Source organism: Xenopus laevis, chromosome 2L (genome assembly GCF_017654675.1).
Source record: "Xenopus laevis strain J_2021 chromosome 2L, Xenopus_laevis_v10.1, whole genome shotgun sequence".
In the NCBI taxonomy this organism is placed as follows: domain Eukaryota; kingdom Metazoa; phylum Chordata; class Amphibia; order Anura; family Pipidae; genus Xenopus; species Xenopus laevis.
This window is the reverse complement of record NC_054373.1, coordinates 25,628,264-25,655,254: the sequence shown is the minus strand read 5'-3', so window position 1 is coordinate 25,655,254 and position 26,991 is coordinate 25,628,264. Positions and strand designations below refer to the sequence as shown.

The 26,991-nt window shown below is 39.9% G+C and overlaps 1 protein-coding gene across 2 annotated transcripts in view; it reads left to right on the top strand.

Moving 5' to 3' along the window:
• The window catches only part of abcc13.L, a 59,019-nt gene that overhangs the window by 6,265 nt on the left and 25,763 nt on the right, over positions 1 to 26,991 (top strand). Inside the window, exons 3-21 of one of the 2 annotated variants that reach the window (XM_041581613.1) lie at positions 2,050 to 2,185; positions 4,263 to 4,390; positions 7,761 to 7,938; positions 11,656 to 11,910; positions 12,066 to 12,131; positions 13,511 to 13,648; positions 14,073 to 14,219; positions 15,827 to 15,911; positions 16,000 to 16,066; positions 17,527 to 17,653; positions 17,842 to 18,018; positions 18,566 to 18,733; positions 19,703 to 19,886; positions 21,491 to 21,502; positions 21,601 to 21,676; positions 23,184 to 23,244; positions 23,502 to 23,721; positions 24,950 to 25,104; positions 26,380 to 26,535. In XM_041581613.1, the coding sequence (XP_041437547.1) occupies positions 2,050 to 2,185; positions 4,263 to 4,390; positions 7,761 to 7,938; positions 11,656 to 11,910; positions 12,066 to 12,131; positions 13,511 to 13,648; positions 14,073 to 14,219; positions 15,827 to 15,911; positions 16,000 to 16,066; positions 17,527 to 17,653; positions 17,842 to 18,018; positions 18,566 to 18,733; positions 19,703 to 19,886; positions 21,491 to 21,502; positions 21,601 to 21,676; positions 23,184 to 23,244; positions 23,502 to 23,721; positions 24,950 to 25,104; positions 26,380 to 26,535 (2,536 nt within the window). The remainder of the gene's footprint in view (positions 1 to 2,049; positions 2,186 to 4,262; positions 4,391 to 7,760; positions 7,939 to 11,655; positions 11,911 to 12,065; positions 12,132 to 13,510; positions 13,649 to 14,072; positions 14,220 to 15,826; positions 15,912 to 15,999; positions 16,067 to 17,526; positions 17,654 to 17,841; positions 18,019 to 18,565; positions 18,734 to 19,702; positions 19,887 to 21,490; positions 21,503 to 21,600; positions 21,677 to 23,183; positions 23,245 to 23,501; positions 23,722 to 24,949; positions 25,105 to 26,379; positions 26,536 to 26,991) is intronic. The other variant, XM_018245996.2, reaches the window with a different exon arrangement.

Below are 26,991 nucleotides of genomic sequence, written 5' to 3'. Positions count from 1 at the left end.
AAAAAAAAAATTGCTTTGTGCAGAGTTGGGGTTAGATTCCTTAAGGCACAGGGCCCACAAGATGAGAACTTTGTGAAGATATTTGTAGTTAGCAATCTCCAAAGAAAATAGGATTTTACCAGTTTCACGCCTATAATAACAGTAGGAGCTGGAATGTCTTTGTTTGCAGCCAGTTTACTCTCTTGACGTTTTTCCCTGGTAGCTGTCCTGGCAACACAATAGTTCTTGGCACAAACATATTTCATGTGTGGAAGCGGATGTGTTGTTCAGGTGTTGCTCGGTAGTAGCATTGATTTAATGAGGTTCTCAGAGACTCCTGTGATTCACATTGCCATTTCTTCCAGTTAGTTTCCTATTGCCCCTGGGAGTCAGTGCCAGATTTAAAACAGGGTTTAATGACGAGTTGCTGGTTTTGGTGGATTCCTTTTTATACTATGATGCAAATATAATACAGTGATCCCCCAAGCAGTGGCTCGTGAACTACAGTATATGTTACTCACCAACCCCTTGGATGTTGCTCCCAGTGACCTCAAAGCAGGTGCTTATTTTTGAATTCCATGCTTGCAGGCAAGTTTTGGTTGGATAAAAACAAGGTGTACTGCCAAACAGAGTCTCCTGTAGGCTGCCTGTAGGGGCTAGTAAATTGCCAATCATAGCCCTTAATTTCCACCAGTCAGTAGCAGTGAAAGGGAAAAGTGGCTCGTGCTACTTTCATACTATACCTGCCAGTGCCAGAGACATCTTATATCTTAAACATTGTGATTCCCCCATCTTTTTAGTTGTGTGTCATATCTCCTACTACTATTACTACAGGTATGGAACCTGTTACTCAGAATGCTCGGGACCTGGGGCTTTCTGGATAATGGTAATTTGGATCTTCATACCTTAAGTCTACCAGGAAATCATGTAAACATTAAATAAACCCAATAGACTGGTGTTGCTTCCAGTAAGGATTAATTATATCTTAGTTGGGATCAGGTACAAGATATTGTTTTATTATTACAGAGAAAAAGGAATATTTTTTTTAAAAAAATTGGATAACGGGTTTCCGGATAACGGATCCCATACCTGTAGTAGTATAGGTCAAAATGTCTGCTAATCAGTACAGGTAGCTTAAAAATGACATCAATGGGAAACAGTGCAGGGTCTCCATTTTGAACCCATTATTATTATCCAAAAGGACACCACAGGGTCTCTGATGGCCAGTGACCAGTACAGGCATGGGACCTGCTAGTGCTCCTGATAATGGATGTTTCCATAATTTGGATCTTCATACCTTAAAGAGATACTGACACCAGAAAATAACCTTTTTATATCCATCATAACATTATCTTTGAATACTATTTATAATTGTGCCATAAAAGTATTCACCTGATGCTTTTACATTACCTTTCTTACCCCCATGGTAGTGATTTGTGGGTCGAGAATATCTTGACCAGCACCCGAGCCTAACCCGCCCCCTCCCAATCCGCCCCCGGCCCGGACCCGCTGCTGCCCTCTATTTATAGACCCACGCCCACCCGCAGTGACGTCACAAGCGGGGCGCGGGCAGACGGAAGTCTATAAATTCCGGAGCTGGAAGCAGGAACTGCTAGGTCCCGAAGATTTTGTGCATCATATAAACATTAAATAAAGCCAATAGGTTGGTTTTGCTTCCAATAAGGATTAATTGTTTCTTAGTTGGGATCAAGTACAATATACTGTTTTATTATTACAGAGAAAAAGAGAATCATTTAAAAAAAATTGTACTATTTGGATAAGATGGAGTCTATGGGAGATGGCCTTTCTGTAATTCGGAGCTCTCCGGATAAAGGATCCCATACCTGTATATCAAGCAGATCAAGCATCCCATTTGAGATAAGCTTTACTACATGCAATGGGTTATCAGACAAGGCTTCACCATGGGGGCTGCTATCAAAGATATTTTATGACTTCCAATACACGGTGTATATTTTATATTAACCACACAGGGTCACTTACCCATGGAAACATATGCTTTCAGCTAGCTAATGTTTCAAATAACTTTACCGATGTTCTGTTTTACTGCAGTATAATAACTCTTGGCTACAAGAAGCCATTGGAAAGAGAAGATCTTTTTGAACTAAATGACAGCGATTCGTCTTACACTGTCATCCCAATCTTTGAGAAGAACTGGAGGAATGAATCAACAAGACAGGAAAAGAAGGTGAGGAAGCCACCCTACTTCTATTTTCTAGAGTATATTTTGCTTTTAAACTACTGAATGCTTAATGGGCCAGCGTCAGGGTTCTAAGACTTAAGAATAACTTGTGTCCAGGGGCCCCGACATACTAAATTAATAGTGGTGCATTTTTTCCTCCTTCCATTATCCCATCACCAAAGATCTCCATATCAGTAGATAAGTGGTTGTTGTAGCCATTCCCCCCCACACACACACATCCTGTTGCTGGTTTAGTATCCTATAGCAACCAATCAGCAGAAAGCATTTACTGGTCAGCTGCCTTGTCTAGAAATATCGCCCTGACTGCTCCTTGCAGGCTGCCCATGACCTTTGCTCCTTCTCAATAACCTCCTCCCATGATCAACTCCAAAAGTCCTCTCTGGCTGCACCTACATTTTTGGAATTCCTTATTCATATAGACTCTCTTTTTCCAGCCTTTTTAAAAACTCCCTTACAATACAAATGTAAAAGACCTGTTTATTTATGAGTTCACTGGGTCTGTACGCTGTGTAGGGCACACAGGTGAAGGACCAACAAAAGATCAATCTCAGAGAAACCGTTTAAAAAAAATTAAGGGTATAAGTGGCTCGGTTATTTTTACATCCCAGGTGCATGACTTTACATTTATCAACATTGAATCTCATTTGCCACTTAGCTGTCAAGATCTTGTTGCAAGGATGCCGCATCCTGGATGGAATTAATTGGGCTGGATAGTTTTTTCTCATCTGCAAACACTGATACATTACTCACAATCACAATACCCTCCCCTAAGTCATTAATAAACAAGTTAAATAAAAGTGGACCCGATACCAAAACCCTGAGGGACCCTACTAAGAACCTTTCTCCAAGTAAAGAACATTAACAACCACCCTCTGTACCCGATCCTGTAGCCCAGGGGTGCCCAAAAGTTAGATCAGGATTTACCAGTAGACCTTTAGCTGGGGATCAGTAGATCTCAAGACCTACTTGTCCCCCCCGGGCAAATGCCCCTAACTTGTTACTCACCCCTCTGCGCAGGTCCTGTCCACGGAGTTCACAGGCGCCATCTTCTCCCGAGTGGTCTTCTTCCTGGATTAATTGGCATCTTCTGGCGCATGCGCAGTAGGAGCATTTACAGGTACGAATCTACTGCACATGCGGCGAAAGTCAAACTTCGTGACTTTCGGCGCATGCGCAGTAGATCCATACCGGTAAATGCTCCTACTGCGCATGCACCAAAAACGCTGGTCAAAGCAGGTAGAAGACTGCTCGGGAGAAGATGGCGCCTGTGAACTCCGTGGACAGGACCTGCGCAGAGGGGTAAGTAACAAGTTAGGGGCATTTGCTTGGGGGGACAGGTAGGCCAGGGGGGAGGAGGGAGGGGGGCAACACAGGGGAGGGGGGAGGGATTTTTGCGCCCAGGGGGTTTCCTTCTCCTTTAACAAGCCTTCCAATATTGTACCCACCACAGATGTCAAACTTACTGGCCTATAATTGCCAGGCTGAGATTGTAATCCCTTTTTAAATATTGGAATTACATCAGCTTTTCTCCAATCTATAGGTACCATGCCAGATGAAAGTGAATATCTTCCATTTTTCTATTACTAGGAGAGACTGGCTAAAATGTAATGTTTATAAAAATGGCTAGAATCACTTTTCATTGACCAGATTATGAGAATCTCCTGATGGTGTTAGCTCCAGACAGGCATATTAGGGCAAGGGTTTTTACCTTTTCTGGATAAAAATACCAGTTTTCCTATATTTCTACCTTTTTTTCTCTATTGATAACATTAGCATTAAGCATCATTTTTTCGGACAGATCAGTAAACTACTGGCCGGGTGGACAAAATGCTTGGAATCCCTCCATGTGCCATTGCCTTATCTATTTACAATGTATTTTCGCTACACCTGTAAACCATGGTTGTACAAATAATGACTGATGGAGATAAAAGGCAAATTAATATTTTCATTGTTTGTGTCAAAACATACAGTTCTATTATCAGAGATGGAAACAGATTGTATTGTATTGGGGTAGTCACTGCACAGAATTTAATGATCATTTCATGGTTTGCTTTTATAACAGGGCACAGGGTCCAACAATGTGTCGCTGTTGCGCTCCTTGTGGAACACGTTCAAGTTCTCACTCATCCAGGTGGCTTTCATGAAGGTGATAGCGGATATATTGGCCTTTTCAAGTCCTCAGATTTTAAAGTAGGTGTTACCCTCTTCTTTTGTTTTGGTTTATAGAGGATTGGAATTTTCAAGCTCAGATCCGGGGAGATTTAGTCGCCCGGCGATAAATCGACTCTTCTTCTGAGCGACTAATCTCCACGAACTGCCTCCTGCTGGCTAGAATCGAAATCGCCGGCGGGATGGCACTTGGAGCGGTTCGTTTGTCGAAGTTGTCCGCAGTTTCCTCGTGAGACAATTTCGGGTGACTTCTGAAAACTAAGTGCATCGATTGCCATCCAAACTATGGAAAGATCCATTGTCTGGAAAACCCCAGGCCTCGAGCATTCTGGATAACATGTCCCATAATCATGTTGCTGGTGTAGGGATATGTTAATATTAGGGATACAGACCTGTAGTTATATCCTTATGTGGGTTTCTAGTACAGCAGCTCTTGGATTGTTTGGATAAAATGGAGTCAATGGGAGCTTTCTGGATAAGGGATTTCCGGGTAACCGATCCCATACCTGTAGCTACACATTGATCATTGTTCTTATCATACCCTCTATGTATAATTATATTACAGTATCTATAGGCCAATATAGAAATTGGGTCTTTTGTTAAGAACATTGTGAAGTACTCTTGTTTTCCAGATAATGCTTTTATCTGTGAATTGGAAGACTAGAAATGAATCTACATGTTTTATTTGTTATTGTGTTTATTATGTTATTTCTATTGTGACAACACATTCGTGTCACTCTTTACAGAGATTGATATCAGTCCCTGCCCCAGTGGAGCTAACATTCTATGGTCCCTATCACATACACACACACTATGTGCAGTTTTATCAGGAGCCAATTCATTTGCCTGTTCATTTTTGGAGTGTGGGAGGAAACCTGAGAATCATACAGACAGAAGAACTTAGAAACCCCTTTGCAGATAGCTCCCAGTTTGGAATTGAATCTAGGATTCCACTGCGACAAGGCACAATTGTTTACCATTTTGATTAGCTGCTAACATGGATTTATTGAACACTAATTGCTAGGCAATGTTGTTTTATTATAATGAGAGTCAGGTAATAAGATATGTACAGTCCCAAGATTGTGGGGTGAAACTCAACAGATTATACAGTGTATATTGTAGGGGTATATCAAATTTAAGGGTATTATACATCATTGAAGAGTTCCATGACTGTATAAAAGCTTAAAGGGATTCTGTCATGATTTTTATGATGTAGTTTTTACTTCTAAATGACACTGTTGACACTGCAAATAATTGACTCTACAATAAAAAATGTCATTCCTGAACCAGCAAGTGTATTTTTTAAGTTGTAATATTGGTGTGTAGGTGCAATCTCAGGTCATTTTGCCTGGTCATGTGCTTTCAGAAAGAGTCTGCTGGAGAAGCACTGTTAACTGATGCGTTTTCAAAAAAAAATTTTTTCCCATGACAGTACGATCGAGTGCTTGTATACAGGTTTTGGAACTCTAAGTTCCCGTGGTAATATTCTGATATTTTACAACTGTGGATACATTATTTGTTATGACATGTGAGACAAATCACACCACTAAGTGCCGTTTATAACTGATTACAAGGATATTATCAGTCAGGGCCGGGCCAAGGTGTTTTGGCACCCTAGGCAAGGGCTTCAATCAGCAGTAGCCAAGAATCCATCATATTGCCCCAAACATGTGTACCTGTGCTAGCAACCACCATATTGTCCCATATACCTGAGTCAGCAGCAAAACCAATCCCTCATTTTGCCTCCAATCTGTACCTGTGCCAGCAGCAGCCAAAAAAATTCACAAAATTTCCCCTAAATATGTACTTTCGCCAGCAGGAGCGAAGAGGGAGGTGGGTAGTGCTTCTGCCCTCTGTACAAATCACGTGCAAGAGGGGTTTGGAACAGACGGTTTATAAAATTCAAAAACTATTAAAGGCGAAGCAAAGCAGGGTTTAAAATCAACTGAAAAAATTCCCCTTAAAAGTGCGCCCCTACCATGATTGCGCCCTAGGCAGGCGCCTACTCTGCCTACCCCTAGTTCCGGCCCTTTATCAGTTACCGAGGAGTTTCATGACCATATAAAAACACTCGGCGGAAGGCTTAGTGAGCCAACATAGTCAAAGCACAGGAGCTGTGGTAACTGAGGTAACTTCTAATATTCTCATATTTTGCAACGGGGGTTACTTTATTTATTATAATACACAAATTTCAGTGAGTCATGTGACAGAAATGACATCAGAACTCACCGTTTATAACTGATGACATCAGAACTCACTGTTAATAAGGATATCATTTACCAGATATTTATGGCTTTTGTGTATTATAAGGATATTATTTACAGTGGATAGATGCTTGGCACATACGCTGTAAGGGCAATGTCACCAGCGATAAATTGGCCGTACTGTGGGCAACAAATCAATGCTTCTCCACTGGCAATAATTTAAATCAGCGGTGATAAAACCTACGAAGTCTCCTGAAATTGCATTGTGACCCGCATTTTCAATTATTGCTTGCGGAAAAGAATCTTGTTTGTGCACCAGAATGGGGGACCTAATGTCCATCCCCATGCCCTGGCTACACAATTAAATGGTAAAGAAAACGGGGGAATGTGGGGAGAGCAGTGACATCTAGGAAGTGCTGAATGGAAAGTGAAAGTAATTGTCTGCCCCGCCTCTATGCCCATGGCATAGAGGAGGGGCAGACAATATTTGATTGACAGCTGAGATTTTTAAATGAGTTTACAACAGCTATGAATGCTTTAATAAAAAATAGAAATTGGATTTCATGTTTAATTTGAAAAGGACTTTTATTATACAGATTTTTGTGTCTGGGTGACAGGTCCACTTTAAGGGCCACTTAATGTTAAAACGTATCTTCCCCAACCAGAGTTAAAAATAAATCATGAACACAGTGTCCCCTTGCCAAAAAGGTGAACACATCTTTAGCAGAAGTGCAGTGTCGGACTGGGACAACAGGGGCCCACTCAAAAACCTTACACAAGGGGCCCACCAAAAAAACTTAGAGGGCCCACTCTTAGTACTATTATTCTTCCTCTCCTCACTCAACGTCTATTCTCCTTGTATCTTTTCTTACAGAAATAGGAAATGGCCATGAAATAGGCCAAATGTTAAGCAGCATGAGGGTCCACTGACACCTGGGCCCCCCGGGAGTTTTCCTGGTATCCTGGTGGGTCAGTCCGACACTGCATAAGCGAGTTGACACAATTTTAGTGAAGGCATGAGTTTAAACTAGAAGAGCTGACAGTTTCCCCAAAGCATTCCTACTGTAGCTAATTTACAAGCATGTGCAGGTTACTATATGCTAAAGGTCCAGCAGATATCATCTTATTGTGAAGTCTTCAAACTCCAACATGCAGAAATGATAAAAGCAAAGGTTTTTTGTTTCCAGGCAAATGATCGCTTTCGCTGAAGAGCGGCCAGAGGATGGCTGGACTGGATACGCCCTTGCTTTGCTTCTCTTCTTCATCACTCTATCGCAGACGCTTGTCCTGCAACTGTACCAACGCTTTAACATGCTCACTGCCGTGAAAATGAAGACATCCGTTACTGGGCTGATTTACAGAAAGGTAAGACAAACACCAAATACATTTTATTAAAGTGGAACTATTGTTAAAATGAAAAATGAATATGCTTCCTTATACTGAAATAAGAAACGTTCTAAATACAATCAATTAAAAATTCTGTACTGTTTCTGAAATAATCAAGTTTATCTTCACTATTCCTCTCTTAGCATCTGTTTCTCTTCATTCTCTATTCATGCAGGAGTTGGGTGTCAGGTATTCATTGACAGTTAGATACAATAAATCTTATAGGGGGCTCCTTTTGCCTAGAAGATGTATTTGAACTCACTCTATTAAAATCACCAGACATCATGGGGCAAATTCACTAAGCACCGAAGCGCCGAACGCTAGCGTTACTTCGCTAGCGTTTGGCATTTTCGTTACTGCGCAAATTCACTAACGAACACTGGCGTAGTTTCGCTAGTGTTAATTCGCACCCTTACGCCTGGCGAAGTTTCGCTAGCGACGTAACTACGCAAATTCACTAACGCACGCAGTGTACTGAACGCTACCTTTTACGCTAGACTTCCTTCGCCACCTCAGACCAGGCGAAGCGCAATAGAGTAGATAGGGATTGCTTCAAAAAAAGTCAAAATTTTTTCTAAGTCCCAAAAAACGCTGGCGTGTTTTCTACATTATGGGTGATAGGCTGAAAAAGATCGAAACATTTTTTGGGGCTCCCCTCCTTCCCCCCTACATTTCCTGACTCATGGCAACTTACCTATACAGTCGGCACATGTGTAGGGCAAAATAAATTTTTTATTTGATGTTTTGAAGGTTTTCTAGGCATTTGTAGTGCTGATACGTATTCCTCCATTGAAATTTGAATTTGGCGCCGTATGCAAATTAGCCTTCGCTAGCGTAACTTCGCTTTACTTAGCGAATCAGCGCAACTTCGCAACCTTACGCTTCCCCTGAGCGCAACTTCGGATTTTAGTGAATTTGCGAAGCGCTGGCGAAACTACGCCTGGCGAAGTGTGGCGAAGTGCGGCGAAGTGCGGCGAAGTTACGCCTGGCGCAACTACGAATCTTAGTGAATTTGCCCCCATGTCTCTCTACATGCAGAATTTGCGCAAAAGGCATTTTGTTAGATTTTGTTTGTGCTGGGATCAGTTATTTAAGTGAGCTCTAATTCATCTGCTAGGAAAGGAATTCTCTGTTAAACGTCTGCCTTGCTTTATAAGGTCATTCCAGTGACCCGTCATTGACTTTCAGAAATGTACATGAATGTAAGCAATGCTCGCGGCCAATTATTTTCTACATATCCCACTTATATTGCACGGCCTGTCTAGTATAGGTAGAGATATGTGTCATGGGATATCTGAGAGTGGCTGGACTGGTTTGCTCAGAAATGCAGGTGCAGTGGTGCTTGGGTTCATCAGCCTTGTGGGTTTATCTTTCAGAAACAAACACTAGAGGGCAGATTTATTTAGATTCGAGTTTTCCACAAAAAATGTGCTTTTCAAGTCAAAAATCGATTCTGCGGGTTAAAAGAAAAACTAAAATTTTTCGAGATTTATGATACCCAGACCCTGGAAACTGCTCAAATCAGAAAATACACCATCAAAAACCTGTTGAGGTCACATAGGAGGCGATGGCAGAGGTCCCTTGAACCATATAAAGATGTTAATAGCCTTCATGATGTTTTTTTCAGAGGGTTTCGGCCAAAAAACACGATCGATTCCATTTTTTTTTAACGAAAACTCGTTCTATTCGAGTTTTTGCATTGTTAACCCCAAGCTTGCTGATTCGAGTTATTTCCATTCAAATTTTTTCTTAAATTAGAAACCATTTGAGTTGTGAGTTCATTAAAGGTATAAAAAAAACACTAAAATTCGACCTTTGATAAATAACCCTCTAGGTATTTTATGCTCTTGCTTAGCTTTTCATTGGCTTCTATAAATTGCTGTTAAGTGAACTGAAGAGTGCAAGTTGTGGCGAGAGAGAGAGAGAGAGAGAGAGAGAGAGAGAGAGAGAGATCTGTATGTACCATATTGGCACCTGAGGGCCTGTGCCTAGAGGGTCAGCTTTAGGGGGTCGGCCCACAGGCCATTTATGCTTGCTCCAACCATGGAAGAAGGGCGGAGAGATGAGTTCTGTTGCTTAGGGCAAAGCCGGACCTATAGACAGCCCTGCAGAGGAGGGGACTGAGTCTGAGTCACTTCGAAGGCAAGTCAAAACTGCATTAGCACATGATTCTTTTGTTCCCTTCCTAACGAGGAAGCCATGGAATATGTAGAGTTGCGACAGTTCCATAGTTCCCTGTCGTCACCTTTGCATGATTCGGTGGAAGAGCCAGGACAGACACTATGGCATTTACCACAACTATACGGAAGTGCAAAAAGCGTATTTGGACACAAGAAAATTTAAAAATTCCTGAAAGCATATAATCAGCTAAAGGGGTTGCTCACCTTCCAACAGTTTTTTTCAGTTCAGTTGGTTTCAGATTGTTCACCAGAAATAAAGACTTTTTCCAATTACTTTCTATTTTCTAATATTGAAGTGTAAGTCTTATTTTTCACCTTTCTAAAGCAGCTCTGGTAAGGGGGGGGGGGTCGCCGACCCTGTAAGCTGTTCTAAATTGATACATTTAGTTGATCCATTTCTTATCTTTGTCCCTGCTGAGCAGAATTCCTGAGTTTCATTACAGGCAGCCATTAGAATTGATACAATAGTTGCTAAATATTCCAGAGATGCTGCTGAGAAATGGATCAACTAAAAGTTGCAAAATTGTAACCGTTTAGAGTCTGCGCCTGAATTACTGAGCTGCCAGATTAAATTTAGATTTTGGAAAAACAGAAAAAAAAATTAAAAACAGGAAGTAACTGAAAAAAATCTTTATTTCTGGTGAACAATCTGAAAACAACTGAACTGCAAACGTGCTTGGAAGGTGAACAACCCCTTTAAATGAAGTCTAATCTGGTATACGGCTCAGGGCTGTGTATGTGTCAGTGAGTTCACCAGTGTGTCACAATCACATAATCACATATAAGTTTCAAGTGCACACGTGTTACTGTGACTCACAGTGGGAAATAGGAAACCTTTTGTTAAAGCCACAGACCTAGATGTGCTATTTTATAATATAAAAAGACCAAACTGTTTGGAGGGGGTCTAATGAATTAAAACCCCACAGGTATATAGATCCCCTATAACCACATTCTCCCCTATAAGTCACATGGGAGAGTCCTCCTCCAGTCCCCTCAGAATAGTCAAAAGCCAGGCAGGGGTCACAAAAGGAATCAAACAGGTTCAAAACAGAATAGCACAAAGCTCAAATAGCATCAGGAACAACCAGTTGGAGAGCACTGGTTTAGAATTCAAGTTCTATTTCTCAAAGTCTTATAATGAGCCAAAAAGCCCTTCACAAGCAATTACATGCAACATGAAGCCTTCTGAAAGCAGAAGGTATTTACTTGGTTCTGGATGCATAGTTGTCCAAAGGGACATAAAGGAGTGATTTGCATGTCTCCGCCCATGATGCCTTATGGGAGAATTAAAACTCAAATGTTTGGTATTTAGGCAGTGCTATGTGTATGGCATGAGACAAGTAATGTTTTCAGAGGGCTTCACTTTGCATCAAAGTCTTATAGAAACTCTGCAGGACAAAGCTGTACCTTTGTTTTGTACAGGGCCACCTTGTGGTCATTGGTATAATGATAGTCCCCTTTTTAAAACATGTCTCTGATCCATGAACACAAATGAGAATGTTCCCGGTGATTACAGGCGTTGCAATTGGCATACTCATCTCGGAAGAAATTCACAACAGGGGAAATGGTCAACCTGATGTCGTCAGATGCTCAGCAACTCTCGGACCTGGCGGTGAACCTCAATCTTCTTTGGTCGGCGCCGTTCCAGATTCTGATGGCTGTCGTGTTCCTGTGGCAGGAGTTGGGGGCTTCGGTTCTTGCCGGTGTGGCCGTGCTCATTCTGGTCATTCCAATAAACGCATATGTCGCTTCCAAAGTGAAACAGCTCAAGGTGAGAAAGTAATACCTTCCTGAATGTCTTCAATACACGTAACATATGAGCAGTTTTCACTTGCACTATGGTCTGAAAGATTTAGGGGAGAACAAAAAAATTTAGATTATTTTTGATTGGAACCAAAATACTGAAAGTTTTTTTTTCTTATACAGAAAAGTCATTTGAGGAGTAAAGACCAACGCATCAAGCTTCTGAATGAGATCTTACACGGAATAAAGGTAAATTCTATGGTTTGTTATAATAACTGGTTAGTAGTGCAGTGCATTATTAGCCTATAGAAATAATCAAAATAGTGGATTAGGGGGAGGAGAATAAATTGGTGCAAATTTTTATCCAGTTCTAGTAACCCACAGCAGACAGCAGCTAACAACTTCACCTGATTGGTAGCTTAGGGGCACAAAATCTTACCCTTCTGTGCTCATATATTTTGGACTTGTGGCACAGGCAGTACTGCGCTCTCTACCTTGTGTTTGGTTCAGAATCCAGCCTCCCTCTACATGCCGCCCATGAATATAATGCTGCCTCTACAGAATGCAATTGTGAATAGTGTGCTGCCTCTACAGAATGCGATCATGAATACAGTGCTACCTCTACAGAATGCGCTCATGAATACAGTTCAGCCTCTTCAGAATATGATCATGAATGCAGTGCTGCCTCTGCAGAATGCGATTATGAATACAGTGCTGCCTCTACAGAATGTGATCATGAATTCAGCGCTGCCTCTATAGAATGCGGTCATGAATACAGTTCTGCCTCTTCAGAATGCGATCATGAATATAGTGCTGCCTCTACAGAATCAGTCATGAATACAGTGCTGCCTCTACAGAATGTGATCATGAATTCAGTGCTGCTTCTATAGAATGTGGTCATGAATACAGTTCTGCCTCTTCAGAATGCGATCATGAATATAGTGCTGCCTTTACAGAATCGGTCATGAATACAGTGCTGCCTCTACAGAATCGGTCATGAATACAGTGCTGCCTCTACAGAATCGGTCATGAATACAGTGCTGCCTCTACAGAATGTGATCATGAATATAGTGCTGCCTCTACAGAATGTGGTCATGAATACAGTTCTGCCTGTAAAGAACGTGATCATGAATACAGTGCTGCCTCTTCAGAATGCTGGCAACACCATATTCGTGGGGAATACACAGGCTTACTCCATTATGCTGCAAATGTGCAAAAAAAATGGCGGCTACACCTATTCTGCTTCTCTGCCCTTTGTAAATGAAGCTTACAGTCTTATAGGTAAATGTGCTTAAGGGCAGTTACAAATTGATAGAACAATTGTTTGAGTTGGAAGAGCTAAATATACAGTATTCATTGTCTAGGATCTGCATCTCCATTTCCCTAAACAGAGATCAAAATGAGCTGGAACTGTCTTGTGTTTTAGATCATTTTTCTCAAAGGCCTCTGAAGCTGTAGAACAGAAGGGAAGATGGAATAATATTAAATTCTCAAAGTTGAAGCTCATGTCCTCCCCATGTTGTTTTAGCTGAAACAGTGTTGTGGTTGTCACCAAGCACTAAGACCACAGATGTCTCCATGTAAATTGTGGCTGATTTTGATGTTATTTATAACTACTGTGTTCACAGATATTAAAACTGTATGCGTGGGAGCCTTCGTACCAGAGGAAAGTGGCTGATATTCGAGAGAGTGAAATGGACGTATTGAAATCCTCAGGCTACCTGACCACCTTCTCTATGCTGACCTTAACTTGCATTCCATTCCTGGTGAGCTTGCCCCAGCCTCTCACCGACAATGCTCAGATAAAACTCTAAAGAAAGATGTTTATATAAGAAAGCATGCTGGCTTTAGACATAAATGTGTGTTAGACTTAGAACTTGTCCTGTAGTGGAATGGTCTGTCACCTTGTAGACATTTAAGGGTTTTTTCTTCATTGCATTGGTGGCTCGTCACTTTTGATCTGCTTGGCACAGGATTACTTCAAGGGGTATTAAATATATTAGCAAAGGGTCAGTAGCGTAGCATAAATGGGAGGTATTCTTCTGCTTCTGGCACAGGTATCATTCCGTGTTAGCGCTGATAATGTACATAATAACGAAGGGAGCTGCAGTTCCCAACCTTCCCAAAAATGTTACACTCAAAAAAAATATCAATCCTGCGCTCTAAACCTGTTTTTTTGTAATACTTTAGGTTTCCATGGCTTCCTTTGGAGTGTACTTTTTATTGGATGATTCAAATGTCCTGACGGCATCCAAAGTCTTTACGACCATATCTCTATTTAATATCTTGCGACTGCCGCTCTTTGATTTACCCATGGTGATCTCCTCCGTAGTGCAGGTCAGTGTGCTTTGCTCCAAGAACAGCTGAAAAAAACCCAGTTTTTTCTTTTTAAATCACAATTGTATTTCCTAAAATGTTCTAATATTAGCCAAGCACTTTGACGTTTATTGTAAGCCTTCTCCCGTCCAATATGTTAGACACCCTCCCCCCCATGAATCAAAATGCTAAATTTCTTTTAGGAAAAAAATACACCAGACAGGGGAAAAAATAATTGCCAATTTACTTTTCAAAGGCATCCCTCTGTCATGCGCCATAATTAGTGAATAAAGTACCCCCTCCTGTAAAATATTAGGATATTATAAGTTACTGAGGAGTTTCATGACCAAATAAAAGTACGAGGCCGAAGGCCGAGTGTTTTTATACAGGTCATGGAACTCCGAGGTAACTTCTAATATCCTCATATTTTACAACTGGGGGTACTTTATTTATTATAATACACAAGTTTTAGTGAGTCATGTGACAGAAATGACATCAGAACTCACCGTTTATAACTGATGACATCAGAACTCACCGTTTATAAGGATACAAGCAAAGTTCACTCTGGAGAGCCAATTCAATTCAATGTATTTTATTCAGTCACAGTCACATTGAATTGAATTGGCTCTCCAGAGTGAACTTTGCTTGCACCTTGGTTATTGTGTGGCTTGGACGGTGCCACAGACTCTGTTTGATGGAGCCCTGATACTGCTGGAGTGAGGGACCAGCCGACCATTATTTGTATTACTCGTTTATAAGGATATAATTTACAGGATAATTATGGCTTTTGTGTATTATATACCATATACTCATAATAAAACCAGTCCTAGAGGTCATAAAAATGTGTTACTGTTTGGTTTCCTGTTGAAGTGTATGGAAAGCATCTCTCTCTTGTACCAATTTCAGAGTAGTTTTTCCCATCTAATAAGGCCCATTATTGGGTTTATGGTTTACAATGGGCAAGAAATGCACAGTTCTAATTGAACGGGATCATTAAAATGTAACTGCCCACTGGCTGCTGTGGGTGGGTTACTCGAGAAAACTAAACATGCTCATAGCACCATATGACCCCAAAGCCTGTGGTTTAAAGGAACAGTTCAGTGTAAAAATAAAAACTGGGTAAATAGATAGGCTGTGCAAAATAAAAAATGTTTCTAATATAGTTAGTTAGCCAAAAAGGCAATGTATAAAGGCTGGAGTGACTGGATGTCTCATATAATAGCCAGAACACTACTTCCTGCTTTGCAGCTCTCTTGCTTTCCACCAGGCAGTAACCAATCCGTGACTTGAGGAGGGGCACATGGGTCATATCTGTTGCTTTTGAATCTGAGCTGAATGCTGAACTCACTGAACAGTTATGTCCCATGTGGCTCCCCTTCAAGTCGCTGACTAACTCAGAGTTAGAGAGCTGAAAGGCAGGAAGTAGTGTTCTGGCTATTATGTTAGACATCCAGCCACTCCAGCCTTTATACATTACATTTTTGAATAACTATATTAGAATTTTTTTTTTTATTTACCAGTTTTTATTTTTACACTGAACTGTTCCTTTAAGATTGTAAATTGAGGCATTAAGTTTGGGGGTTGTTTATTCAAGACAAAATGACTTTGAATGAATGAATGTTTTATAGACCAGAGTGTCTCTCGGCCGTTTAGAGAACTTTTTCTGCGGCGAAGAAATCAACACAGAAAACATTGAAACCAAATATAGCGGAAGTAAGTGACCGCTTGCTGTTACATTGTTACATTGCCATAATGTGTTAATTGGAGATATTCTTATCTACTTTTGTTCTTCCTTTTATAGGCCATGCTGTGGGATTTTCCGGTGCATCTTTTCAGTGGGATAAAACAGGACCTTCCATCTTGAAAGAGTAAGATATTTATATGCAGCATATTATGCTTTATGCTCTACATAGAGGTGGAGCAGAGTTTAATAGTGCTTTAAGCTCTGTACAACATGGCACAGCCTATCTTCTACTGATAGGAATAGCTTCCTGTTTAGGCTGAGCAACAATACACTATAATAATACACTATAGTAATGCACTATACTAATGCACTATACTAATGCACTATACTAATGCACTATACTAATGCACTATAATAATGCACTATAATAATTATACACTATAATAATAATAATACACTATAATAATACACTATAGTAATGCACTATAATAATGCACTATAATAATGCACTATAATAATAATACACTATAATAATGCACTATAATAATGCACTATAATAATAATACACTATAATAATGCACTATAATAATACACTATACTAATACACTATATTAATGCACTATAATAATGCACTATAGTAATACACTATAATAATGCACTATAATAATGCACTATAATAATAATACACTATAATAATAATACACTATAATAATGCACTATAATAATACACTATAATAATGCACTATAATAATGCACTATAATAATGCACTATAATAATGCACTATAATAATGCACTATAATAATACACTATAATAATGCACTATAATAATGCACTATAATAATGCACTATAATAATGCACTATAATAATGCACTATAATAATAATACACTGTAATAATACACTATAATAATGTACTATAATAATGCACTATAATAATGCACTATAATAATGCTCTGTAATAATGCACTGTAATAATGCACTGTAATAATGCACTGTAATAATGCACTATAATAATACACTATAATAATGCACTATAATAATACACTATAATAATGCACTGTAATAATGCACTATAATAATACACTATAACAATGCACTATAATAAGACACTATAATAATGCACTATAATAATACACTATAATTATGTACTATAATAATGCACTATAACAATACACTATAATAATGCACTATAATAATACACTATAATAATGCACTATAATAATACACTATAATAATGCACTATAATAATACACTATAATAATGCACTATAATAATGCACTATACTAATGCACTATAATAATACACTATAATAATGCACTATAATAATGCACTATAATAATGCACTATAATACATCTTAACAGGGTTAAGATAAATCTTGGCACACAGCTGTTCCACGGGGGACCAGCCGCTAACTTTTATTAAGTTGCAACTTTTCTGGCAACTTTTCTTTTTTATTAAGTTGCAACGTTTCTGGCGCATGTCCCTTCTTCAGTAAAGTTATAGAATGTATGCACTTTTTAAGTGTTGGAATTTATATATAATTATATAAATGATATAATATATGAAATTATGTGTAATGTTGAGTTGGTTTGAAGCCCTGCGAGGCAAGAAGGTAAAGTTGATGCTCACTTTTTCCTCCCCAGTTTGAACTTTAAGATTCCAGAAGGATCGTTAGTTGCTGTCGTAGGGCAAGTTGGCTCTGGAAAATCGTCACTGCTTTCTGCCATCCTGGGGGAAATGAACACACTTGATGGAAAGGTTCAAAGAAAGGTAAGTTTATGAGCACAGGTGGAATACATGAGGGTGACTGGGCCCTTTATTGCCAGCTGTATCTCCAAACTGTATTAGTCACTAAGTATCCATTCACCCCATATCCTGTGTACTAAAGTGCTAACTGCTATTATGAATAATATACTGATATTCATTAAGGGCTGACATGTTCCTGTATCTGTATTTAGGGTACCGTTGCCTATGTTTCCCAGCAAGCGTGGATACAGAATGCTAGGTTTCAAGAAAATATCCTCTTCGGGTTGGCATTCAATAAGCAGCACTATGAACGGGTCCTGGAAGCCTGCGCTTTGCTCCCTGATCTGGAGCTGCTGCCGAATGCGGATCATACCGAAATTGGAGAAAGGGTGAGACAAATTGTAATCTTCTCCCTAGTAGTATCCAAAGCCAAATCTAATACTTTTTATTTATTTATATAATTGGCTATAGGGGACTTAGATCCCCAAATCCTGAATTATTTCAACAATCACGGCTTTATTGTGCAATCCAGAATTTGCCTCGAGCTTTTTCAGTAGAGTTCATCTGAATCCAAGCTCTTTGTCGAACTAAGTCCAAATACTTAAAATCACGACTTTTCAAAACACAAACAGTCACAGTTCTCTTTGGCCTTCCTGGCCAATATGTAAATTAGAGTTCAGATTCGGTTCGGGATTCACTGAATCTTCATGAAGTATTCGTGATTCGAATGAATCCCAAAATAGTGAATTTGGTGCATCCGTACCAAGAGCCATTGTCACCACAAACATGCCTACAGCTCCTTACGTTTGTGACCTTCCCCTTGAGATATGTGACAGCAAATGAATCTATAGCCTTATTGGTTGCTGCAGTTAGATAGCATTGATCACATAGGTACAGTAGCAATAATATTATAACTTACATTTTATTTGAACATAGGGTGTAAACCTAAGTGGTGGGCAGAAGCAGAGAGTTAGCTTGGCGAGAGCCGTTTACAGCAATGCCGACATCTTGTTACTGGATGACCCTCTTTCGGCAGTCGACGTCCATGTTGGAAAGCACTTGTTCGATAAACTCATTGGACCCAATGGATTATTAAAAAATAAGGTACTGTTACAGAATCTCTGCTACATCACAGCACTGAATGAAGAATTTTATCACAACAATGGAAATTCTTGAGCTGAATTTTATTGATAACAACAGGGAGCTAATACCAGCAAAGAGCCAAAAACATTGCTGTAGTTCTAACCAATCTGGCTTTTCCCAATGTTTTCCCTTCATACCTCATGTTGAAGTATCAGTCAGTGAGTTGCAATGGACTAGACACAACTAAACTCTAGTATCTACTGTTAGTGGAGATCTGGTTCTTCTGGTGTAGCATTCACTGCCTAGATTATACTCTGGATTACCTCTGACTATGACAGACAGGGTTCGACTGGGCCAGTGGGATGCTGGGAAAAAACAGTAAATTTTGTTAACCGATACGCACACACACACGATTATCTGCAGGTGGGGAGCTTGCCCCTTACCAACAGAATACTGTTAGTAATATAATAAAGGGGCAAGCTCCCCAACTGCAGATAATCCTGTGTGTGCAGATCCATTAACAAAATTCGATGTTGCTAAGGAACCTTGCCGGGTCAACGGAAGGCCAGCACCAACAGTGCAGTAGAAGTAAACTGCAGGAGTGCGGTAGATTTATCACACTATTCAGAAACTCTGGGAAAAAACCCAATGGGCCCTGGCCCCACGACCCAGACCCAATCCCCACCTACAATATTGTCGCTCTCTTGCTGCCCTCCCTCCCACAACTGCAGCAAAGTAAGTATAAGGTGGGCTTGGGAGAAGGGGGATAGGGGCTGACAGTGGGTGGGTCTGCTAGCAAGCAGCGGGGGAACCTGAGGAGGTGTCGTCGCCCCTGGAGTAGTAGCCCCAGTGGGCCTTGCATAACCCAGTCCAACGCTGATAGCAAACCCTTGGGTGCAACCATTGTGGCCATATCAATTGCAACTGATTAAAACGATGGTGCTACTTAATACCCAGAGAACTGACTAGATTTGTTTCTGTTGTTTGCAGACAAGAATCCTGGTGACCCACAGCCTGACGGTCCTTCCTCAGACAGATCTTATCATCGTGATGGAAGAAGGCAGAGCAGCTCAAATTGGAACATATCGAGAGCTCATGTCCAAACGTCAGAACTTTGCAGATATGATTCAGACTTTCAACAAGGGAACAGAAAGCGAGAATCTATCTGACACAGGTAGTCCTTTTATTCTCATACATTCTAATCCAGTCAGTCAACCTACAGGCCAAGAGTCAGATCTCAATGAGTTTGTCTGCAATAGCGACGGTTCCTTACACTATAATGGACAATACAGATTTAAGCTATTTGCTTTGCCAATGATGTGATTGTCAGATGCTGAATGTAAGCTGCAATAAAATGAGGGCAGGATAACGGACGGACCATTGTGTCCTTATATTTTGAGATGGGCTTGAACCATCAGACTATTGACCTACGTTGGAAGCTGCAAAGTCATTAGGTAATGGAGCAGAAGGGAACCTGCTTCCATAATAAATGATTCAGCTCTAGCGATGAGCGAATTTATTTGCCAGCCATGGATTCGTGGCAAAATTACGAATTGGACCGCGTGCAAATTTTTTGCGAAACTGCGGCAAAAATTTGCCATGGACATGCCCATAATTTAATGCATTTGGAGAAAAAACACCCATTAGAAAAAACTCCCATTGACTTTAATGCATTTGGAGAAAAAAACGCCCATAAGAAAAAACACCCATTGACTTTAATGCATTAGGACAAAAAGGATCACCATAAGAAAAAACGCCCATTGACTTTAAGGGTAAGGTCACACTGGGCGTTTCGGGGAGATTTGGTCACCTGGCGACTAATTGCCTTTTCTTTGCGGCGACCAATATCCCCGAACGTGGTCCCTTAGTTTTGCGTTGGCTAAAATGAAGAATCGCCAGCACTAAGCACACGCACCGATGAATTTCCCGAAGTCTCCTCGTGAGGCAACTTCGGAAAATGAATTGCCGCGTGTGCTTAGGGCCGGCGATTTTTCATTTTAGCCAACGCAAGAGTGAGGGAAGGCGTTAGGGGAGATTGGTCACCGCAAAGACGAGGTGATTAGTCGCCAGGTGACTAAATCTCCCCGAAACGCCCAGTGTGACCTTACCCTAATACATTAGGATAAAAAGGTCGCCATAAGAAAAAACGCCCATTGACTTTAATGCATTAGGATAAAAAAAATCACCATAAGAAAAAACGCCCATTGACTTTAATGCATTAGGATAAAAAAATCACCATAAGAAAAAACGCCCATTGAGTTTAATGCATTTGGAGCGTGATAAATTGTGGCGCGCGTAAAAATTTGTTGCGTGTAAAAACGCCCATTGACTTTGACGCGTTTCCCGAAATGTAAGTGCTTCGCAAGTTTTTCCACAGTTTCGCTAATTTTTAGCTCATCATTAGCTCTGAGCGCAAATATTATTACTTCTCTCTTAATCCAGCCTTGAGACTGAATGGTCAGATCTTTCCAATTAAGTGAATTACATGCGTGGCCTAATTGCTTGTGCTCCAGTGGCAAAAGTGTTGTATGAGCCAATAATCCACCAGTGTGTGACATCCACTTGCACTTGGCTCTCAAACAGCTCCATTCCAACCAACTTGCAGCAGCGTACAGAATATATCAAGAGTAGGAGTGATCTCTGCTCAGAATCATCACTACTTGCAGTGCATTTTAAAAGAGAGGGTGACTTTTTGTATCTTTAACATGCAACTGACCGAGTCACTTTGGTTTTCAATGACATATTTATTTCCTGCTTTTTCTGCTTTTCAAACTGGAGAGCTGCAAGACAGTAAGTTTACTTTATTGACTGTGCACTGTGGATGAAATATATTAAATTCACATTACATGTACTACTACTGACTGAGAGATTTTCTGGCCTTTGTGCAGCCGGTGCCTTCAGAGACCCTGGAGCTCTTCCGAGAACTAAGTCACAATATGAAGACGGATTTATTAAAAAGGACAGGTAGGTTATTGGGCTACGAATAAGGATGCAGTCGATGATTAAATGCTGGAGCCGACCTAGACTTCATGCAGTATTAACTCTTACATATCTCTGCAAGGAACAAACACATTAACTGGTTCTCCGGCCCATACATTTCACATGTACATTCTCAGATGTGAATGCCTGTAAAAGATCAGAGTTAAAATGCTTATATAAACACACAGGTGTGAGTCTTTAAGAAATGCTACTAAAATAAATGTTTATGCACCTTTTTTTTCTTTACAAAAGCCAAACTGAATGAGCTCATGTCAATATACAGTAAACATAGAATAGAAATGTCACAGTATAAGGCTGATTAGTAATTAATACAGATAATTACTACATGGCAGCACAGAAACCAGTGCAATTAGCATCAGAATTTAATAATCAGCCCTGTAGCATCAGCTTATATTACAGACCAACCTCATTTTCTGCTGGATAATTAGTGACGACCCCTAAGCTTAGCTTCTCAACAGCTGCTCAGAGCCCACTGAGCATGTGAGTGTCACAGACACTTTCCAAGATGGTGACCCCCTGTGACAAGTTTCAAGTCCTGGATCATTGCTGCTATTGACAAGCTGAAACTTAGACATGTTCATTTTTAGGGTTTAGTTCTCCTTTAAAGGGAGTGCTGCTACTACCTCATAATAGATTTTCACAACTTTTCAACTGGCCTTCATTTTCTTTTCCTTTTTTTTTTATAGTTTTTAAATTATTTACCTTTTTCTTTTGACACTTTCCAGCTTTCAGATGGGGGCAACTGACCCCATATATAAAGCAAATGCTCTGTAAGGCTACAAATGTATTGTTATTCTTACTTTTTACTACTTGCCTTTCTATTCAGCCCCTCTCCTATTCATATTCCAGTCTCTTATTCAAATCAATGCATGGTTGCTAGGGTAATTTGGATCCTAGCAGCCAGATTGCTGAACTTGAGAGCTGCTGAATAAAAAGCTAAATAACTCAAAAACCCCAAATAATAAAAATAAAAACCAAATGCAAATTGTCTGAGAATATCACTCTCTACATCATACTAAAAGTAGGGATGCACCGAATCCAGGATTTGGTTTGGGATTTGGCCAGGATTCTGCCTTTTTCAGCAGTATTCGGCCTAATGCTTCTGCCCGGCCAAACTGAATCCCTAATTTGCATATGCAAATTAGGGAAGGGGAGGGAAATCGCGTGACTTTTTGTCACAAAACAAGGAAGTAAAAAATGTTTTCCTCTTCCCACCCTAATTTGCATATGCAAATTAGTATTCGTTTAAGTATTCGGCTGAATCTTTACCCGAAGGATTCGGGGGTTCGGCAGAATCCAAAATACTGGATTTGGTGCATCCCTAACTAAAAGTTAACTTAATTGTGAACAACCCTTTTAATGTGGGTACATTAACTCCAAATACATTCAATATGTAGCTCTTTAACTATCTTCTAGCATCTACCCCTAAAGATGTATTCCATATATACCACTTATTCTAATATTTTACCAGGACATTAACAGAAGTATCAAAGCTCCCAAGCATGAAGAAAGAGAAAGTTGCCACTGGAAATGTAAGTTATTAGCTGTTATTTACATATGCTCAGTGTTTATCATAACAGCAATGAAAATAAAATGCCCCTAAAATCTACTATAATCCCCAAGTGTTAGAATAAGAGAAGAATAAACTAGATAAATTGCAAATATCGTGAGGCTCAGTCACTGGATATGGGACCAACCTGTACTGTATAATTAGTATCCTGATCTAAGACTGTGCGGCTTCTCAAGTGATTCACCATATTGCTTTTTTTATCTTCTGTTTTATTTGTAGATGAAAATGTCTGTTGTCATGAAGTACCTGCATGCATTTGGATGGTACTGGGTATGGTTTACTGTCATTGCCTATGTTGGCCAGAATGTATTGGCAGTAGGACAAAACGTGTGGCTCAGCCGATGGTCAACGGAGGCCAAGGATACAAAGGAATTGAGTGAATGGACAGAGCTCAGGAACAACAGACTGGGGGTCTATGGGCTTCTGGGATTTGTGCAAGGTAAGCATGTATGATGTTTGATTTTATACAGTCTGTAGATATGGGTGCAACTAACTTGAAACTGTAAAATATACAGAGCCACACACACACTCTAGTTACTGTATGCAGTTGGGGAGCTTATCCCATTTATTGCAACACCAAGGGCCAGATTTATTAAGGTTCAAATAGTTTTTTCCTTGAAAATTCGAGATTTGCTCGAAACTCACATGTTCGGGTTAAAAATAAACCTTTAAAAAAAACCTCAAATATTCAAGATGTATTATACCCTGGCCATGAAAATAGTTCGAAACCACACCACTTAAAACCTATAGAGGTTCTGTAGAAGTCAGTGGCAGAGGTCCCCTAAACCATTTGAAGAGGGGAACAGCCTGCTTTGGAAGGTTTTGCAGAAAAACGCCAATCGAGAACTCAATTCAATTGAGAGAGCAAATTTTTGTTGTATGGGACCCTGTGATTTCAAATGGCCGCCCTGCAAGAGAGCAAAGAGTTTTGCATTTGGGCACCAAAGTAAATTCTGGGAAAATACTTTTTTTTAATTTTTCCGCTCTATTTGTAAATCACTCAGAATATCTTGGTTCAGGGCACCCTGAAGAGCTTTGCAACCATGATATAAACATATCCCTGCTTTCATGGCGGACTACTGATTTTATCGACATAATGTAGTGTTCACCAGTTCTCTACTAATGGCAAAGTTAAGGTGGCCATACACGGGCAGATAAAGCTGCCGATATCGGTCATAGACCAATTTGACAGCTTATCTGCCCGTGTATGGGGGCTTCCCGATCAATATCTCGCCACAATATCGATCGTGAAGGTTTGATTTTTATCGACTGACCCGTCGGAGCCCCTTGGCGTATCGTAATTCGATCGCTCAACCATACGGCCGAACGTTTGAATTACCCCCGAAATAGCCATGCCGTTAATGGCATATCGGGGAAAGATCCGCTCGTTTGGCGATGACACCAAACGAGCGGATCTTTGAATCTATGGCCACCTTTATCCTTCAGGCAGGTATATCCAGTGGTGTAACTAGATATTACAAGTTATTTTCAGAGGTTTAGAGGTTGACTTGTTTTACCAATATTACTCTGTAGTTACGCCCCTGGGTATATCAGTGTTTGTTTCTCGTTAAAGTGAACAATGCTGTTATTTCCATGCAAATATTATTTGTTTGAGAAACATTTTATACTCCTGGTACGTCAATTCATTTCTATTACAACTTCACTAGGCGTTTTGGTATGTTATGGCGCCTATGTGGTCACTCGAGGAACGATTTGTGCATCGCGGTCATTGCACAACCAAATGCTGGACAATATTTTGCACCTTCCCCTTCAGTTCTTTGAAACCACACCAATGGGACAAGTCCTTAACAGATTCACCAAGGTAAGAAATGTGGCTATATAGAATATTTTAGTACCGCTGAGGTGCCACTTCCCACCACATAAAGCCCTTTGAGGGATTGAGGATTATAACTGAGAATTTCACTAGTGAAACTGAGAAACATAGTGCACCAAGGCTTAGACCACATGGATATCCTTCAAGTCACAAAGAAACTGTAGTCTCTTTCAAACTGGTATCACACGGTAGTCTTTATTTGCACCACCTGGCTGAATGGCTGAATAGACCATGAACATAAGCCAATAAGTGTATGTTGCTATCTTGCTTAGAATGAACACCAAGCTGGCAGATTCATGAAAATTATGTAATCTCCAACAGACCGCAGCACACTGACACGCTGTTTTAGTAAATTTTCTTTGTGATTTATTGGCTCATTTGCAGTAGACAAAATAATGCGACGTTTCGAGTCACACAGGACTCTTTATCAAGCATGAAAATTATGTGTGATACTCTATTGAGGGGCCCATTTATTAAACCTCCATTTTTTTCTGGTTGCCAAAAAAACTCGAATTTTTAGTGGGGAAAAAAAACGTTATACTATTATACAAGTATGGGATCCGTTATCCGGAAACAAATCCAGAAAGCTCCGAATTACAAAAAATGCCTTCTCCTATAGACTCCATAATAATCAAAAATGTTGAAAAAAGATTTAATTTTCCTCTGTAATAATAAAACAGTATATTGTATTTGATCCAAACTAAGATATAATTAATCCTTATTGGAAGCAAAACCAGGCTATTGGGTTTATTTAATGTTTACTTGATTTTTTAGTAGACTTAAAGTAATAAGATCCAAATTACAGAATGATATATTATCCAAAAAACCCCAGGTCCTGAGCATTCTGGATAACAGGTCTTATACCCATACCCCAAAGCTAAAAATCCAAATCCGATAATACTCCATCTCAAACCTGTCGAGGTCATGTCAATGGCAGATGTCCCTTTTACAATTTGAAGATGTTGTCATCTGCTCTGGGCTGCATCTGATAATCTGAAAACTCATAAAAGATTTGGGCTTCAAATCAGAAAAAAATCAAGTGATTCAAATTTTCACTTGATTTTGTCGAGTCTTTTCCCGATCCAACTTTTTTGAGCTGATTATCTGATAAATGAGTTAAAAACGTGGATGGGAGTTAGGTTGAGTTTGTTTTAATAAAAAAACTAGATCAATTTGAGTTTTAGTAAATAGACCCCTAGTGTTCCAACTGTAGATTTTTTTCTTTCAAAACCATCATTAACATATGAATGACTTATTTTTCAGGATGTGTATGTGATAGACGAGCGTTTCCATTACTACTTGCGCACCTGGTTGAACTGCATGCTGGATGTCCTTGGAACCATCATTGTAATTGTGTGCGCAACTCCACTTTTCATACTTGCAGTTGTTCCTCTTGGATTCCTGTACCTGCTTATCCAAGTAAGCCACATAGAGCAAGTCACGTCTTTGAACTAATAAGTATTATGTGTAGTTCTCATGCTGTGAGGCAAATATCAGCCATATCCTCTTTGGCGAACGAAGACTATAGAGTGATCATAATGATGGTAATAATAATAATTTTCAACGTGTCCATTTAGAAACGGGGCCATACAGTATATAGAAAGATGTTGACCAAATTGACATGTGTGGCCAGCTTAAATGGGTTGAGTTAGATGTAGAGAGTGACATTCTGAGACTATTTGCAATTGGTTTTCATTTTTTAATTAGATGTGGTTATTTCGCTTTTTATTCAGCAGCTCTCCAGTTTGCAATTTCAGCAGTTTGGTTGCTAGGGTCCAAACATGCATTGATTTGAATAAGAGACTGGAATATAAATAGGAGAGGGGCTGAATAGAAAGGTGAGAAAGAAGAACCACCCCTTTAAGTGTTGAATAT